Raw genomic sequence first — 18,306 nt, forward strand, 5'->3', positions numbered from 1 at the left:
GAAGACCTACCGAGAACACTGCAGGGTATACCTGCATCACTTTAGAAACTTCTAGACTATGGCACAAAATCATGTCTTAGTCACAGGTTTATTACAAATAAAGCCAAAGCCACATAAAACAAAATTGAGAAGTTTTTTGTGAATATTCTTCTGCCTCCAGCTCTGTCGTAGAGGGATGGATCACCTGAAAGTATTAACACAATGGCACTCATTTCCACTCCATTTATGCCTCACACAGTTCTGTAGTGCCCTGAGAATCTCCTGTAGGAACTTGGCCTGTGTGATGGCTGGTGGATTGTTGTCAACTTGAGAAGTTTATCTGGGAAAAGCTTAACTCAGTGGGCTCAGCAATACCACACCCTAGGGTGCAAAGGACCTGCCCTAGGGCAGCTCATTACCGGCATGGTGTATACAGGGGAAATGAACATGGATGGATCTATTGCTGTTCTTCAGAGGAGCTCCAGTCTTCGCCTTCAGCTTGGACATTATCTCCTGGCTTCCAGTTCAGACTCTTTGGCTTCTACCACAAACCCTTCTGCCTTCTGGGGAGACTCTTTAGCCTTCTTTTGCAGACCCACTGGCCTCCAGATGTGGACCCGTACAGCACACTGTGGTGAGCTCCAGTTCTGGGGCTGAATCCTTCAGTCTTCAGCGTGCTTGGACACTCTCTACACACTTCCTCAACCAACTTGATGGGTGACCTCTGGGAGTCAATCTTGTAAATTCCTACACATTTGCATATCTGTGTTATACCTGTTTCTCTAGCAAAACACTGACTGGAACAGCCTAGCTTGTGCTGGGGCTCAATGAGCAGGCCATTGTATCTTCCTCCAGACAACGGTGCAAAGCTGAACCATTCAGCTCTGGGCCGGCATCACTACAAGGAGCTGGAACCCCAGCGTGGGAAGCCTCCAAGGAAACTTTATGGGCAAAGGCTGGAGACACAGGAATGCTTTCCACATAGTACACTGAACATTTACTATGTCCACAGCACTTTCCTGAACATTTGGTTATTTTGCAAACACTGGAAGAATTTTAAAGACACGATAAAAATAACTACAGGTTACATAAAATACTGACACTGCTTTTAAGGTAATTAAGGATCTGACTGTAATGAAGAACAGGGAGCTTTTCAGACCAAACAGTCACAACATTCCCATCTCTGGATCTTTTAATGATCAGGAGATTTTATTATGTGAACTAAGCCCGAAGCTAATGACTGAAATAGGTCACTTGAAAAAGTCATTTCTAAACATGAAGAAAAAAAAGTATATGTATATATATTATATGTATATATATATATATATATACATATAATATATATATATATATGTGCAGTTTTGCCACATGTCAAAGCAAATATTGTTGCATGGGCAGAACAGGCAAGCATGTGTATAATTTCGTCATTTATTTCTGAAGGGAATGTAGTTGATACTCGGTAGGTTTAAAAGTATAATTCCAATTAGATATTAATACCTACTTTGCAAATCTCACATATGGTGACTCTTGAATCAGGTAACACAACAAATCTAAGCCAGTCTTTCAAGAATTTAGCATCCACGTCCGCAAAAGACCACACCAACATGTGACTCTGCCCTGGATTTGTATTCTAACCCCGAAATGCATCCTTCACCAACAGCAGCACCAACAGTCAAAGCATTTTCTAGAGAAGGAAATTCAAGTTCAAAGAAACCAAGTCACTTTTCTCATTAAACTCATGCAGCAGGACTGAAATGTGAGGCTCTGGGTCCCTGGACCAACTCTTCACAAATGCTACTCATTTGGGACCTACTTCATGGTCCCCATGCTCAGGCCACACTGGGGTAAATCCAACACCACTTCGACCGTCTGCACAGAGCACACGATAAGCACGCAGTTAAATGCTCTCCATGGTGGAGGTGGCTCCCAACAGACCCGAAACTTGAAGCTAACCATATGTTATCTCCCAGCAACTCAAATGCCAGTTTTATTTATTGTCGCACAGTGAATCAGTCCTCTGGCCCAATACCATGCTAGTGTATCTGTGTATACCCCATCACGCTACCCCACGCTATCCTACAAATGCACTGATATAAAAAGCACTTTCTTCGCACACTTTCTTCTGAAGGCAGATGGAACAGAGTGTGTTTGTGGCTGTGTGAGAGTGTGTTTGTTTGAGGTGGAAAGTGGTAGCGTTTCGAAACCCCTTAACTGATTTTGGTTCCTTGGGATACTTGAAGGAGCTTCGTGAAGTCAACATTCACTTTTAAGACTATCTTAACATGACTAGTTCGCATTGCTCATTTCCTTGCAAGGGAAACTGGTGTGTCATGAGCTAGGCTACAGGGTGGGTGAGAAGCTGGCTTCCACTGACTCCCATGAGTCTGCAGTGCCCTCTTTTGCCTGCGACAAGGGGAAGCCTTTCAACTCGACTCAAAGCGTTTGTGTCACTGGAATTCCCGGTAAAGTTCTGAGCCCTGTTCGGAATCTCTCCAGGGCAACATTTAAACAGCTCCTCATTGTTCCAAACCCGAAACCCCCTGAAAATCTATTTTAGGATTCACCTACCCCAAGTTGCCCTATTCTTTTGCACAATAAATCATAATTCTAGGAAGAGTTCGGGAGGCCAGAGCAGCTTGGCTACCTACAGTGAACCCATTACTGGGGCATAATGAGCTTCCAGGGAAAGCAAAGCAAGAGATGCCATTACCATGTAGATTTATATCACAATCACAAACTGTGCTACTCAGCACAATTTCCTTGTGTGTTGCTACAAAGCAGTTATGCAATGCTCACCACATTAAGCAAAGGCTTTCAGTAAATCACTTATTTAGTTGCCTTTCTTGCATATTATTTCTGACCAATGGAGAAACTTTCCAGGTTTATTGGAATCCCGATTGTACCCAGTCGGAACTTAGAAATGTCATAAAGGAAGGTAGGAGGACAGGGTCAGTCCAGGGCTATTTCTGTGCATGGCAGATGCTCAGGCTGGAGTCCTGTCTCTGCGGAAGGGCATTCATCACTGTGCTCCGTGGGGTCCTCAGGTGTCCACAGCCCACCTTCCCCCGCCACTCTACTCAGCCACAGCCTTTGCCCAGATTCATCTGAGGTCAATTTCTGACCCTTAAAAGATATCATGCTAGACCTTAGCTTCCACTGGGAACAAAAAATCTTTACCTGATCTTTAAAAACATATATGTAAAAATACATACATACATATACAATTCGAGGTTTCCTAAAACTTAAAAATTCCCATTTATTTTACCCCATAACTATATTTTCAAAGACTTCCCTCTTATTTTACACACTTTACTACCCCATCTGCTTGTTTCAGTGCAGAATGCTTTTATTTTCCTTTCATGACAATTATTCATATACATATAATTCAGCACTTTCTCCTTTTCTTTGAAACTGATCCTTGGAAAGCAGTGCTCTGGGCATTAGGTTGGCTTCAGAACAGCTTCTCTGTCTCTGTGGCATTTTGCAGCAACAGACGTAATTGCTTGTCTGTGACCACTTTTGTTTTAATTACTAATGTAGTAAAAAAAAATACATAGGACGGAGCACTAGATAAATACTCAGGGAGCTGCTGGCTTTGTGCTCCCCGAGCAGCTCATAGGTGGAGAAAGCCAGGCCTTTAATCTGATCACCAAGCAGTGGGGAAACCCAGCCAACAGACGGCTGTTCCCTAATGAGCTAAAGTCTCTGGAAATAGAGGAGAATTCAACCCAGTTAAGAGTATAACTTGAAGCTACAAACATTCTAGAAAAGCATTTTATTGCTTGAATTGTGCAAACAGCTGTCTCAATCTCCCAGACATCCATATGACAAAATCCAGGGTCCTGGGGACCATCTTGGCTTGGTGCCAGCTCATGAGGTGCTCAGGAAATCTTTGGGTTTCACAGCCTCAGTTGCTGGCTGCAGATAAAATCCAATGGGCACGGACGCCCCCATTCCCGAAACAAGGTGCCAAGTTCTGTATTTATAAAATAACTCGACGAGCAGAACCAGCCTCTGTCCTCATCTCCTAAGCAGCTTGGATATTACCGTGCGCTTCGCCTGGAAGCCCCCTCCTCCCAACCTTGCAGCCCCATCTGCTCTGGACTGACAGCTTCACAAGTAAAATGCCCCACTCTGCTACCTTGTTCCCTGGTGAGACTCCAACACGGAAGCATAGTCATGGTACAGCACAAACACTACATAAATGAGCAGGTGTATAGATGGATGGATAGATGGATGAAGAGAAAAGGCATTGCACAGATTTACCTATCAAAATCTCACTAATGGTCCTTAAAAATGGTTCTGTACTACAGATGCTAAGTACATTCTTAGAATCTATTTATTTCAACATTGTAAGAACCCTAGGAGTTTTTATTCCCCCTCTTTGGGTATTGATATTAAATTAATACTTTTACTACAGGGACCCAAATTTAATCAAACTTTCTTTGAAAAGAAAAAGCAGACCATTTTTAAGCAAAGATTTTTACCAAACTACATACCACAGTAATTTTAAGAAAATAAGAAACGATACAAACCTATTTAGCTTATCCTAATTCCTAAAAAAAAATAAAGAAATAGAATTATACTTACATATAATGTAGTAATCTTTGTTCTTCTGAAATTCTAGACCCCAGAGGTTAGGGCTGAACTCTTGAAACTTGATTGTAAATTTCACGTCTTGGTCTGGCCGGGCACAGTTGAGCAGAGGAGTATTCTCCTTTTTAATAGTGCATCTGTCTGCTTGGTCTTTATCAACCATATAAACTTTATAATATTCATATTGGCCAACAGTTTTAGAGTCCACTTTGGGGCAAATAATATCCAGTTTGTCTCCTATCTGTGGGTATAGTACCAGTCCTTGTCCAGGTAGAAATCTAAAAGTATAAAAGAAAAACCATTGAGTTGATAAAACTTAAGTTTTCATAGTAGTTACCATAAAGTCAGACGCTCCCAATAAGCCCATACTGCAGCTCTTCAGGTACACACTTTCATTGACTAAAAGTCTCAGTTTGGATTGCGATGGGATCAATGTATTTGGGAATTAAGCTTAAAAAACAAAAAAATGGACCTTTTCTTCTCAGCGCTAGGACCAGGCTACCAGCTGCCATCGGGTTACCTCCTCCCCCCTTGCTCTGTTCAGTGCTCCTTTGTGTAATTCTGTGGCAACTTTTCCTCCAAGGTGAGTCAGATCTTCCCATCTGTTTAATATTTTTTTAACCACTGGCAATTTGGATTTATTGGGCACGCCACAGAGAGAGTGCATCCATTCCAGGGACCAGGCCGCGTACTAAGACTTTGTTGTCCTGTTAGTTTCCATGTGCTATTGATGTTAATTAACAGACAAGTTTCATCAGGAATGTTTCAAATTACTTATCATAATTAGTCAGTCACTGATCAAACAATGGGTCTTTCATGGCACAGAACAAAAGAAATGTCTTACAAACTCATAAAAGATAACCAGAGATAATTAGTCGTGGTATTGATTCAGCTGCGAAATGAAGGTGTCCGCCCCTTGCAAGAACAACAACTACTGTCCTTGCTCTGCAAGACCTTCCCCCTCCAGAGATGTATTTGCTGCAGTTAAATCTTAGAAGCCAATTTCTAGAACCTCGACTACTGATACAATACCACCACCACCACCCCCCAGCCCCCAGCCCCCACCCACTCCCCCACCCCACCCCCAACACGCACAGCTAAGAGCTTCCCTCTTCCCTCAGGCTTCTTGCTAGCCAAGCTGCTGAGAGATCTTTCCTAATGGGAGTCTCTCAGAGAATCTGAAACAAGAGTTTCCCAATGAACATACCCAAGCTAAGGCTAACAGCACGCTAAGAAATCTCAGGCACCAAAGCAGCCAGGCTTGCAGGATCATTAAAATATTAAAGCCGAGACTAAAACACAGCTTCTGAATCCTTTCCATCCACAGCAGTCGGCAGCTAGGGAAGTGCCCTGGCCAGGATGACTGATAGGCTGGAGCTCAGGAGGAGATGTAAAAAAGGGTTGAGGGCCACCCCAAGCCCAGGCCTTGCTGAGGGGACAGTTTTTAAAATATGCTGGGGGAAGGTATTAGTTTTCTGAAGCAGCACAAATCATAACAATTCATAAGGTAGGTTCATTTTTTTTTTTTAGGCAATATGTTTCATGGCAGGAAAAATGCACGTGGTACCCACACGACCCCAAAGAGAGTGGCTCCTCTCTCTTAACTTGGCTCCTTTTGAAACAAGAACATATGACATTCATTAATGCATTTAGAAAAGCTTTTGAATAAAAAGCCTAAATGGGTGAATGCGAATCAAGTAAGATAAAATCTTTCTGCAGAGTACCCAAAAAAGTGTTTATTATATAACAATGACAACTTTCAAACATCTGTGCGTGCACTGCTAAGAATCTGCTAGAACTTCCACAGTGGTGCTCCTCACTTAGGGAGAGCACCCTGCCAGCTTCCCAGCCACTCCCACAGCTATCTGGGAGACACCAGCTTGGGGTGGGGGCTGATTGGTGCCCCAGGGTACCTCCCCAAGCCCCTTGCTGGTGAATGGGAACTTGTGGATAGGACTCTAACTCCAGCCCTGCCCCAGCAGGCATAGAGATTGCAATGTGTCCTGCGCAAAAAACCCAGGCTGTGATGCCTGCCAGGAGACACAAACTAAATTCCAGGAGCGTCCATTAACTCCCTCACCTTCCTGACGTCTTCTTTTGCTTATGCTTATTCCTTGACCTTTTTAGGAAACCTTCCATGCTTACAAGAACCAGGGGCCGATTCCTGTCTAGAGTTTCCCACCCGCCTCCAAATATTTTCTATTCCAAAGTAGCTCCTTTCACAGCTGGCACGGACAGATGCCATAAACGAGTTAGTGCCATCAGGACTGGCAACTGTGGCCTGTGGCCGACCTGTCCTCAGGGCTTCCCGACTTCCCCCTCCTACCAACTTCTCCAAGGCCTTCCAGGCTGCAGAGAGGAGGCTCCGCCCTGAGCCGAACAGGCTGGTTCTCTCACCCATTTATGGGTTCAGATCTTTGAGAGTAACAATACCGCCCCCTCAGAGATGCACATCCTGGTGGGTCTTAGAGCTCACAGCTCCAGAAGCGGGGCTCCCAGAGCTTTCTTCACGGTTCCTGCACAAGGCTCCTTCTGCTTTCCCACTTAGCGAAGGCCTGACTGGAGACTTCCTTCCTTCAAAGCACCCCTCATGGCTCTTGTCACTCACCAGGTCTGAGTCACAGTTCTCACTGGTGCTGTCCACCCAGCCACCTGCGTCATTGACTGTGGCAGAGGGACCCTCCCAGGGACCTTTGTGCCTCCCAAAGGAACACGGCAGCAAACCAGAGCAGTATGAGAGGGGCACCACACGACATCGTGCTGAGTACTGTCTGACGGCAAACATGCCCATGGGAATCGCAAGGGACGGAGGGCAGGGGGATCCCAAGTGTGTCTGACTCAATACTACAGGCCAAGGGGCTGGCATATGGTAGATGCTCAATAAAGAATGCGTTAGTGTGAAAGAAAATCTGGATGGACAAATGCAAGTTAATGTCTGTGCCCGTTTCAAGCAAATTAAATGCCACAAACCACCTGCAGATCACAGAGGAGTAGGAATTGTGAAGATAGCGTTTCGAGCAAGGGCCTGCAGAGGGAAGCAGTAGGATCTACCTGAGACATCGACCCTGCCCTCCAGAGAGTCCCATCAGCAGCCGCCTCTAGAGCCACCCACCACAAAAGCAGCCCAGCTCTAGAGCTGATACAGGCAGAAAGCACTGTGTGATGTACCTGGATCCCTGACCTTCACCCCAGCACCTCAGCCTGACCCAGGAGGAAGAGCCCCCTTGCCTGCACTCGTTCAATTCTATTGAAGTCTGGCCCTGGCTTTGGGAAACATATTTTTCCCATGGCTCTTCCTCCATGAGCCATGAAGCAAAGGGAAGCCAATGCAGGTCACGGGCTTCCCAGGGAGAGCTCCGGGGGATGAGACTCAGTGCCCAGCCTGTGACCAAGCTGAGAAGCTTCTTCCGAGGACAGTTGAGACCCTGGCTAGGCAGGTGGCCAGCTGGATCTGCGCTCTGCCTGAGAAGACCAAGAATCAAAGGTGAGGAAGCAATAGGCCAACCATGAGGAATCTGTGTTTCACCTGTAATGTTCCCGTGGACCCCTGACAGTTCACACAAACAGCAGAATGCATGCATGAAGAACACGGAGGTAGGGCAAGGTGGTCTATGCCTGCTATCAGCCTCTCTAGGAGGCTTGGGCGAGTTCCAGGCCAGCCTGAGTGACTTAAAGAGACCCGGTCTAACCCTAAACCAAACTGCATGTAGACCAATCCAGAACCCCATGACAAAAAAACCAAATGAAGGGTGAAAAATAAAAGCAAAGGGACAGTTTCCTAATAATACCGTTTTAAAGACAGAACAGTGAGTTTCAGCTGAGCGCAGTGGATCGTGTGTGCTAAGTGAGTAAACAAAGTTCTGTTTTTGAAGCCAAGGACCTTATAGAGTTTATTACTTTATAGACTGCTTAGAGAACTTAGTAAATCAGACTATACATGGACCTCTACATCCTGAATAATTTTATATTTGATAATATATTTATCAAATGTTGCTTTGCAAGTGTTAAAACAATTGCATCGTGATGATGAGTGGATAGCTTTAAACGACCACCTGAGTATCTGGGAAGGATGTCACACACAGATTCCTTTGGGCTAGCCTGAGGTAAGGTGCACCTTGCAACTAAAAACAGCAGGGTGGGAAAACCTCCATTACACCCCACACCGCACCAGGGAGGTTAAAACTTGTGAAAAAGTCATCAGAAGCCTCACTTCATAAAGTCTAATTGTTCATCAAAAATCAAACACACCAGTGGTGACTTATGTCCCAGATCAGACAGAGAACTGAGTCAAGATATGGCTCCCAGAGCCTGGCTGCCCTGCTGCACTAGGAAAAGTGGGTCTTAGTCCCGTTAGGGGACCTGGGGACCTCTTCCCTGGCTTTTCAAATCCTCCCTGGGGTGTTTTATAGGGAGCTGCCAGGGCCTCTGGGCAGAAATAGGCTACTTCCATGGTTTTCCCCGTTAATCATTTCCAAGCAAGGCAGCAGATGTCATGACTTTGAACCAAATACAGACACAACAGAATGTAGAAAAAAATGGAAATTCTGGAGTCGCGTTGCCAAAGTTAACATGCCTTAAGTAAAATGATTGCTATTAGGATCTATTTTTACCTTTGGATTACCTATCATCCATTTAACCTTTAAAAGTTACTCCTGATACTGATGCTTAATACTTCCACATGGAGTACTTCGGGTGGTAAATCTAAGAATCTGAATTAGGCATTAATATTTAGTAATCTAAATTAGATCTCTCATAATTTAGACATATCGACTTCGGATTTCTCATTGTAAAAAGTTATTGTCATCATGCGACATGATAGTCCCCAATGTGAACAGACTCAAACACAGCAGAATTAATGAGGAACAGAGCAGAAAGTTTTAACCCCCAGGTGACTCAAGCACCAGGCGCTGATAGCAAAGCCCAGCTGCTTGGAATTTGGGGGTCATCACATATGACTTCCTGTCCACAGCAGTTCTCCAGGCACATGATGTCAGGTCTGGGTCCTTCTGCTGATCAGCACCACAGGACCAGCACAGAGGGAGGTGGCCCCACAGGTCTGTTTCTGACCTACACTCAAGGCAACAAGAGAACCCTTGGGGACCTGTGGATGTGCACTGTCCCTGCTGACCTCACACACCACACAAGCCTTGGGACAGACACCCCGAGACCTCACACAGCTTTCTGCAGGTTGGCCCAAAACCTTAGTTTACCCTGGAAGATATCAAATCACTGAGTGGCTGCTGGACGCAGGAGCAGCTGGTGACGACGCACATGAAGAAGAGTTGGTGGGCCGCAAAGAGTGGCTGCTGTGTGGAAGTATTGACTGCAGACCATGGGGTCACCACACAAACAGGCAAGTGAACGTGTCAGTGATTGCATGCAAAAGCAGGAAGCTGACAGGGAACAGGAAGTCCATTTCTGCATCCTCACAAAGAACGAGGCAGGGGCAGCACAAGTTCAAGCCTGGCCTGGGCAACTTAGCGAGTTTCCCTACCACCACCCCACATAGGAGCAATAATAAAGAATGGAGATGTGTGTATCTCCGCGTGAAGATTCAATCCCCAGTACCAGGAAGTTAAAAAAAAAAAAATTAGAACTGGGACATCCAAACCCTCCTACCAACCAGAGAAACTAACGATAACGCTTCTGGGGAATGCTGGGTGAGAGCTTCTATTTATAAAGAGTCAGCTCACACCCAGAGCTGTTGCTGCCTGATACCTTGCACAGAAAAATCCACTGCAAGGAAAGATTTGATATTTTTGCACAGTCAGCACAGTTTCAAGCACCAAAGAGACAGGGCCGTGTAACTCAGGCCAACAGCAGGAGAAAAACCTTACCATCCACACACACGGGTGGGCATGCAAAGAGGCGATCGGAGGGGCCACGGGGCAAGTCCGCCTATCTACAGAAAGTCATTGAGCACAGGGAGAGTCCCATCCCAGGGATGAGTCACCCATCATTTTATTTTTCCTTTTGTTTCAAAATTCTAACATCATCATCATGTATGCTGGAAGAACATGGACATTTTGGTCAAGATGGACCAACAGAGGATGGTATCCCCAAACCTGACATCACCAAGGATGTCACAGCCATGGTAGCTTGTGAAGCTGCAAGGAAATCACCTGAGAGGAACTGGCTCCACAGCCCAATGTCAGCCATGGAGTTCCTGATGGTCACTGTAAGTAGATGCTTACGAAGGTGACCTAGACCCATACAGAGTGCACAATTTGCCTTCCTACTCATTTTGCCTTGGGGAGGGACTAACACACTCTGCTGTACACACGGGGCTCTAACTGTGGTTGCTTTGGGATGCTGGATGGACGCAGAGCCCAGAAGGATTTATTTTTAGTCTTCTGGAGTTTCCAGAATCCTCTGCAATAAACATTCAAGGCTTTTGTGAGAAGACTGGAGCATTACTTTTTAATGTACAACTTCAAAAAACAAACTGCTGCATCTTCTTAAACTGACTTTCATAACTCTTGATTTTTGAAAGAAGTATTTAAAATATTTAAGGTACATTTTAACTTTTTGATGTAATTCCTCAGAAAGCAAATAAATGAAGTTATCAGGCCCAAGCTGTGGCCTAGCACATAAATCAGTTCCCAGGTCCACAAAAGCTGCAGTAACATACAACTTGTTTGTTCAGATCAATAAAAATACAAGGGACAGATATAATTCATGCTTAATCCTGGAAATTAACAAATCTGGAAGGTAGCTGACATTTCGAGGAATGCGAATGCCAATTCTGCAGACTCTCACTCGAACAGCTAGCCAAGCAAACACCATGCAATATACCGGGTCTGTTCCCAAGCCAGCATTCTATATTTGGTATACTTTGTGTTATCACATTTTGAGAAATGTATTTTTTCCATAAAATGCCTTTATTTTTACTTTAATGAAGAGGAGTTGAAGGCCACAGGAAATAGAAGCCAGTGTGTAAGTTGGTTAGTCTGAGGTTCAGAATGAGGGCACACGGTGGTGTAGCCACTATTGGGGGGTCTTCCTAATCACCCCTTACAAAGGGTGCCTGCTCCTTGGGCTAACCTTGACAGTCAACGCCACAGTGCGTATCCAGCCTCCAGGTCTCCCTGGAGCTAGAACAGTAAAGCACAAGTACCAAGACCCCTCCCAAGGGTGCCCAGTGCTCTGGGAACACAGTCCCCAGCATGCGAGTCTGAGAGCACATGCCATAAACAGGCAGGACATTCAGTCTTGCACTACTTACATATAATGCTAGAATGCTGCTACAGCTAAGTAAGACACTCCAGAAATCAGTAAGTAAAAGTAGGCCCTCAAGACAGATACAAGCCATATTTGCCACAGGAAATACTTGGGAAACATTTTTTTTCTGGATTTGTGGATAGCACTTTACTGCCCTCTTTTGCACTTTAACATCAGGACAAGTTTCCACACAGGCTTACTCTGAAACTGGAGAAGTGGTGGGGTGCAGCTCCAGGGTGTCAATTTCATACAGAACTGGGTTACCAGACACCATTGTGTAGAGTAACAAGTAATTACCCTGAAACTTCCAGCGAGCTCGCCACTATCTTCTCAGTGGCTTCAAACCTCCGAGAAATCAGGTGGTAATTGGAGGTTTTCACTAACATTTTCTGCTTTCATTCGCATGCGTGTGGGTGTTGGAACAATCGCCTGTTTTCACAGGTGCCCCTGCTTGCACAGTTTTCAAAAACAAATACCTGCAACACGAACCCAATGTATTCAAGGATGAAAAAGGAGTCGGGAAGCAGGCTGTACAACTGGGGACCAGGACAGGGTGCTACGGGTGAGGGCCGGGGATGGGGTGTACATTTCCAGCTTCACACCAACCACAAGCAGAACTTTTTCAAGGAAAGAAAGACCAGAGGCACAGAATTCAAACGGGGTGGGGGGAGCCTGCAGGCGCACAAACCGGTTCAGCAACTCTGCAGGTGAGGCAAGCACACAGGCTGGCTGGGAAGGAGCTGAACGGACTGCACCCTAAAAAGTTTTATTCGACTCAGTCTAATTTGCGGCAACAGAGCTCAAGGGTCCACTTCGTAGCCCAACGACGCCGCATCGGGCCGAGTCTGCGTGTATGCGCGTGCATGCGCGGTGGATTTTCTTCTTTAAACGTCTCTGTTTCCCTCTGTCAGTCTACAATTACCATCGAGTCAAAAGAATATTAAATTTCACCGCCTCCAGGATTGTACAATTGAATGAAAACTGACCCTTTTTGATGTTAATCTTGTTTTTTATTTGTGATATAATGTTCCAAACACTGGGGCTAAAGGATGCTTTAAAACCCTAATCTCATAGTTTAAAACGCTCCTCCCCCAGGACAACAGCTCGAGTAACACAAATATTTATTACATTTTTATCCATGCAATGATTTCACTGTCATGTAAACCTCCAGTCCACAGGACACATGTTACACTAGGAGGTAGAAAAGGTGTCACCTTAAACTTGTGTGTTCACTAACAAGTCCAACTGTGAGTCTTGTGATGCATATGGGAGTCCTTTTCACAAACAGAAGAGTAACTGTCTCCTATGAGATCAGACACAAATCTAGGGTTAAGAGGAAGGCCGGGGTGCTGGGTGTACAGTAAAACAGGAAGTGGGGTGATCCCCAGTGCCAACCAGGCCCTGCTGGCTGGGCAACCGCACTGGCTCCATGATTGAAACTAGGATTTCATAACCCTGGAGCCGAGAGGCACGGCAGGCTTCTTTCCCAACTGTAATTTGTTTGCACCTGTACGGTCTTGTTCCCAGCCATCCTTTTAGCGAGAGTCCATAAAGGAAGGTGGGACCTATGTTATTTACAGGAGGCCCAGGAGGGATGCGCTCTCCCCCAGGCAGAGAGGCACAGGGCACTGCCAGCTGAGGCTGTGCTGTTTCAGGCCTGGTGTTTGGGTCCCTCTGCTCATTCACGCAAGTGGGAAAAATCACAGAGATGAAAGCCACCAGTCCATTAGCTGGGGCAGGCCCTACACCCCGCACCCTACACAGGGAATGCAAGGCGGTGGGGATGGGGGTATGGGCAGGTCCCAAGCTTGAGCTAGTCCAGGTGCATCTCCTCTCTCAGTCCTCTTCCCTGCCATCGGGCTCCTGTCACTCACTGCTCCTGAAACTTAAAGAATCTGGCTACTTAGAAACATGCGTCACCCTGGTCTTATATTTTGGCGAGAGACAGGCCATTCCTGCTTCTGCTGGCCCCGGGTCCCTTCCCCACAGACTGGGTGTACGCCAGGTGCTTGTGCAACGACAGAATGAGTAAGTCAGATAAAAGGGGAGCCAGACTCCCTCGTTTCTCTCTGGACAGAAGGGGCTCTCGTGTAAGCCTGGGCTCAGGGCCCCAATTGCTTTATAAGCTCCTGAACAGCCCCCCCACACACACTTCCTCCTTCTCAGGCTCTGGAGGTAGGTCAGGCCCACCTCTGCTAGGGACACAGGACAGAAGGCCACTGCCTGTCCCTCTCAGCCCACAGGATAGGGGGCAAGAAGCCAGCAAAAGAAACAGAGCGGACCACAAAACCACCGCTGTCCATCGGCACAGGAACAGCCAGGGCTACCAACTTCACAGGTACCACCACCCCTAACTCTGTCTCTCCCAGAGGTGCACAGCAATCCCCTGTCACTCTCCGGACAGCAGGTTTACTTCCTCCTTGGTCTCCACGTGCTGCTGGCAATCACCTTGACAGAAAATCAAAAATACCCAGAAGTTAAATCCTGTGAGTTATTCAGACAGGCTGCCCCTGATCAAAGTGTCGGGGCACTGGATGAGAAGGCTGAGAAGGACGAGGTGGGCCCAAGTTCTCCAAGAAGCTAAGCTGTCTGTGAGGAGAGACTCTGGCTGGCCGCTTGATCTGCAGAGAAGCAGCTGACCCGCAGGCGACAGTGCCAAGCAGGCAGCACTGGGAAGTCCAGAGAACCCCAGGCCCACTGATATTCCGCGCCTGGTTTCCTTAAACAAACTGCTCCAAACCTGCAGAACATCAAAAGCCAGATGGGCTCCACTGAATGAATCCACAGGCAAGAAGCCAGATCCCCAGTTTGCCGTAGAAATAGGCCTGGACTTGATTTGAGTCTTCTCAGCTCTGACAAGCTGGAAGCTGGCACGGATCCCAAAATCCAAAATAAAATGGCATTTAATTGTGACTAGACTCTAAAAAAGATGTCATACTATCTCCCGAGCCTGACACACGCTCAGCGTCTCAGCAGATGCACCCCTCCCCCAAAATCTGACCTCTTTCTCCCAGAAAGAACCCATTGTTTACATTTAGAAGAGAAAAATGGTAACAATAAAAGGAGTAATACTCGGTAAACACGGCGATAGTAGACACAGCAAACACAGCCTGGCCCACCTTTCCGGGGGACCTTGGGCCGGGCCTTGTCAGCTTAGAGTTAAAGGTTCCATCTAGAAGTGCAAGGCCCCCCTAGGAAGTGACGCCAAGGACAGATAATGGGAGAGTCTCACCCAAGCTTTCTCTCCATCCCTCATCTGTACTGATGAGCAAGCCACACTTCACTTAGACACTGGATTCTAACCCCCTGCCCTGCCCCACCCCACCCCGTGCAGCAGCCTAACAGGCAATGCAGAGCTGAGAGGAAGGAACCCAGTACCTGGGTTCAAATCCCCTTCTTAGCTGCGTGACTTTGGATAAGTTAAGCAACCCATTCAGACTTGGTTCCCCCCCCTTGTATTAAGGGAGATTGCAAGAGTACTCATGTGGCCGGCATGATGAGTTCACAAAATCTGTACTTAACAAGTACGCATCCAGAGCGGGCGCATAGGGAGCAGTACGTACAACTACAACTGCGCCACACGAAACCACATCCAGCAGGAAAGGAGGTGTCTAAATGAGGGATATAATGTCACAGGAGCAGGAAAAATGCTATGCCCCCCAACCTTACAGGCTGAATGTACTCACTCCACGTGCCAATCTTGCTAGACCCTTCATTAGAATATGCAAACGGGACTCAGACAAAGGTCCTACTCCAGGCCATAGCTAAATGGCCAAAGGAGAGTGTCCCAGGCTACAAATTCCCAAAGAACACACACGGGCTAGGGAAGCAGAGGAGAGCATAACTGAGGAGCAGACAGGAGATCCAAAGGTGTCCCATAGGACAGAAAGTCAGTTTGCCAGGTAAACAAAATAAATATAACACCAAAGCTTAAAGGTGAATGTGTTATGCTGTCGTCTTTATTAACGGAGTATATTCATTTTCTCTTTGTACATGGAAGGTAGATTGAACCACAGCCAGCCACAGATATTCAATTAATTTTTACTAATAATAGTTGATTTGGGGTACTGGTGCCAAGCATGGGGCTATCTGCTTTAAATGCAATTAATCCTGACCACAATTTCATTACCCTCTCATTCAATGCTATTATATTACTGTCCCATTTTAGAGCTGGGAAAACTGAGTGACAAGTAGGATACTGCTCCCAAAATTATAATCAGTGACTACGGAAGTATTAGCTCACAGTGGTGAGTTCCAAAGCATGTGCTTGAGCAAAATTCCACAGCCCTCAGACCAGAGACCTTGCTGCACAGAACTGCCCACCTGTCCACTACCACACACTCTGAACAGCAAAGGAGTCAGAACCCTCACACTCACAAGGTGCCTGACACAAGCACTTGTGATTCTGTGGGACCCATTTGTTCTGTGTGTGGGGTCTGTCTGTGTGCCGTGGCTGCAGGCATGACCCTAACGGCCCAGCTTTATAGCTGGACGCTGTGGACTCACACTGCCCCACTGGCTTACCATTCTCTGGATGTCAGCAGTCTGCTGTGACTGCTTAGAGATGCTGCGGTCCTCCGAGCCTTGTTTCTCCTTGGAGGCCCTGAGCTGCTTCCCTAACCCTCCCACCCCAGGTGGACACCTTCCCATTTTCCTGTGCTCCCTGGAAGAGGAGACCTGGGGCGCTATCACAAAACAGGTGCTTCCTCAGTGTTTCTTCTGCATCCTTGGTATCTCAGTCCCAAGGGGAGAGACCGGGCAGCCCTGTATTCTCAGAGCTTAGTAAACAACCTAATAGTTATGACGCCCCTATGCCCCATTAAAACAAGAATGGGACCAGGGGGCCTCAAGGCAGGGACCACAGATTTCCGCAGAAATTCTGCTCCAGGGCCAGTGAGACAGCTCAGCTGCACAGTGCCTGCCTGCAAAGCACAAGGTCATGAGTTTGAGTCCCAGTACCAAAAGAAATCCTGCTCCACTCTTGGAAAGCCTGTGACCCAGTGACAGGTTGTTTTCCAAAACCAGGGAATGCAGGGCAAAGGTTCTTTTAAGTGTTCTGTGTCTTCTAGGAGCCTGCTAGGGATGTAAATTTCTCAGCCCCACCTTAGGCTGCAGAGATCAAGAACTCTTAGGGTGGGGCCCAGAAATCCATTTTCACCACCCTCAGGTGATTCTGGTGCTCTAAATCCAAAGTCTGGAGGGCAGAGCTCCAGCAGCAGCTAACTGGTTAAGGGAGGGAGTCATAGATCCCAGCCCCGCAAAGCAAGGGCCTGCCTGGCTTTTAGACAAGGAAGTAGAGCGGAATTGGGCAGGAAGGACCTGCAGGCTGTGTGTCCTGAGACATTTAACTCCCAAAGTGCTAGGAGTAGAAAGGGAAAGGTTAAAAGCATCACATGATCAAGGGAGAACAGGTCCAGGGGCAATCTTGAATGTCATGAGGTCTTACACCAACCACGATCTGTTCCCCACAGGAAGTGGGATTCAAAGGCCCACAGGAGCTCATTTTGATCTAAAATATCATATATCTGTGACCTTCTAGGAGTTAAGTGCAAAGTGAAGTCTCCCAGCTTCTCAGTTTCAGATACACTGCGAACAAGAACAAGGACAGGAACGAGATTTGCCCTGCCCGGTTCACTGCTTGGACCCCTCTGCTCAACCACACACAGAACTGGGCTGGGGTCAGCCGAGATAGTGGGAAGGGAAGGCTGAAACGCAGGGTCTAGGGAGGTTGCACAATAAAGTGGTGTCTCGGGGTTCTCGAGCTGGAAGAGGGGTTCTGAAAGACACCACCAACTTGGAAGGCGAGAAGGTCCACATATGGTGCAAATTCCCCCGAAGCAACTTGCATGCTTCCCAACTGAGCCAAGCCTCTGGCCCATCCATAATGACTCACTCCCCTCCAGCACACACACACACACACACACACACACACACACACACACACACGTTTGCCTTATTGGTTTCAAAAATCTACATAGCACTCATATTTATTCTGGGGAGATTATGGGAGTGGTATCCGTGAAAAGCACAAATTACCACCTCGGCAGCAACAAGGACTTCACTATCGAGTACTGGAAGAGTGATACAAATACTATAATTAAAATTGGAGGCAACTGAATTTCAATGGGGAAATAAACCGGATTGTTTAATCGTTCTATATTGAGTCTATTTATAATCCTGAAGAAAAGGATGCTTTCCAGAATGGCAGAACACCAGGGTGAGCTCACAGCGCGCCCACCCCCACGGCGAGCTCCAAGCTCACCCCCAGAATGAAAGTGCAGGCTCCCAGGGCGCCACCACTGCCAATTTGTTCTTCATATTTTGTTTAGAGAATTACTCAGGGCAGAAACAGCTTGTTCTTGTTGAGTGGAGCTTTTGCCTACATTTTTTTTTTTTAATTTGAAATCAGCAAGCACAGAAAGCTCTGGACTAAAATTACACATTTGAATTTATACATGAAATGTAAACGTCTAGAGCCACTGCTGGTTTTCAGCTGGGTCACAGAAAGAG

At 46.6% G+C, this 18,306-nt stretch overlaps 1 protein-coding gene across 1 annotated transcript in view; it reads right to left on the reverse strand.

Annotated features, from left to right (window-relative positions):
• Efnb2 (ephrin B2) overlaps positions 1–18,306 on the reverse strand; it is a 42,024-nt gene that overhangs the window by 16,135 nt on the left and 7,583 nt on the right. Inside the window, exon 2 of the mRNA XM_063247010.1 lies at positions 4,570–4,853. Coding sequence (XP_063103080.1) covers positions 4,570–4,853 — 284 coding nt within the window. The remainder of the gene's footprint in view (positions 1–4,569; positions 4,854–18,306) is intronic.

This window comes from Cavia porcellus, unplaced genomic scaffold (assembly GCF_034190915.1).
Source record: "Cavia porcellus strain 051 isolate PalLab524CR breed Dunkin Hartley unplaced genomic scaffold, mCavPor4.1 scaffold_4, whole genome shotgun sequence".
NCBI lineage: Eukaryota > Metazoa > Chordata > Mammalia > Rodentia > Caviidae > Cavia > Cavia porcellus.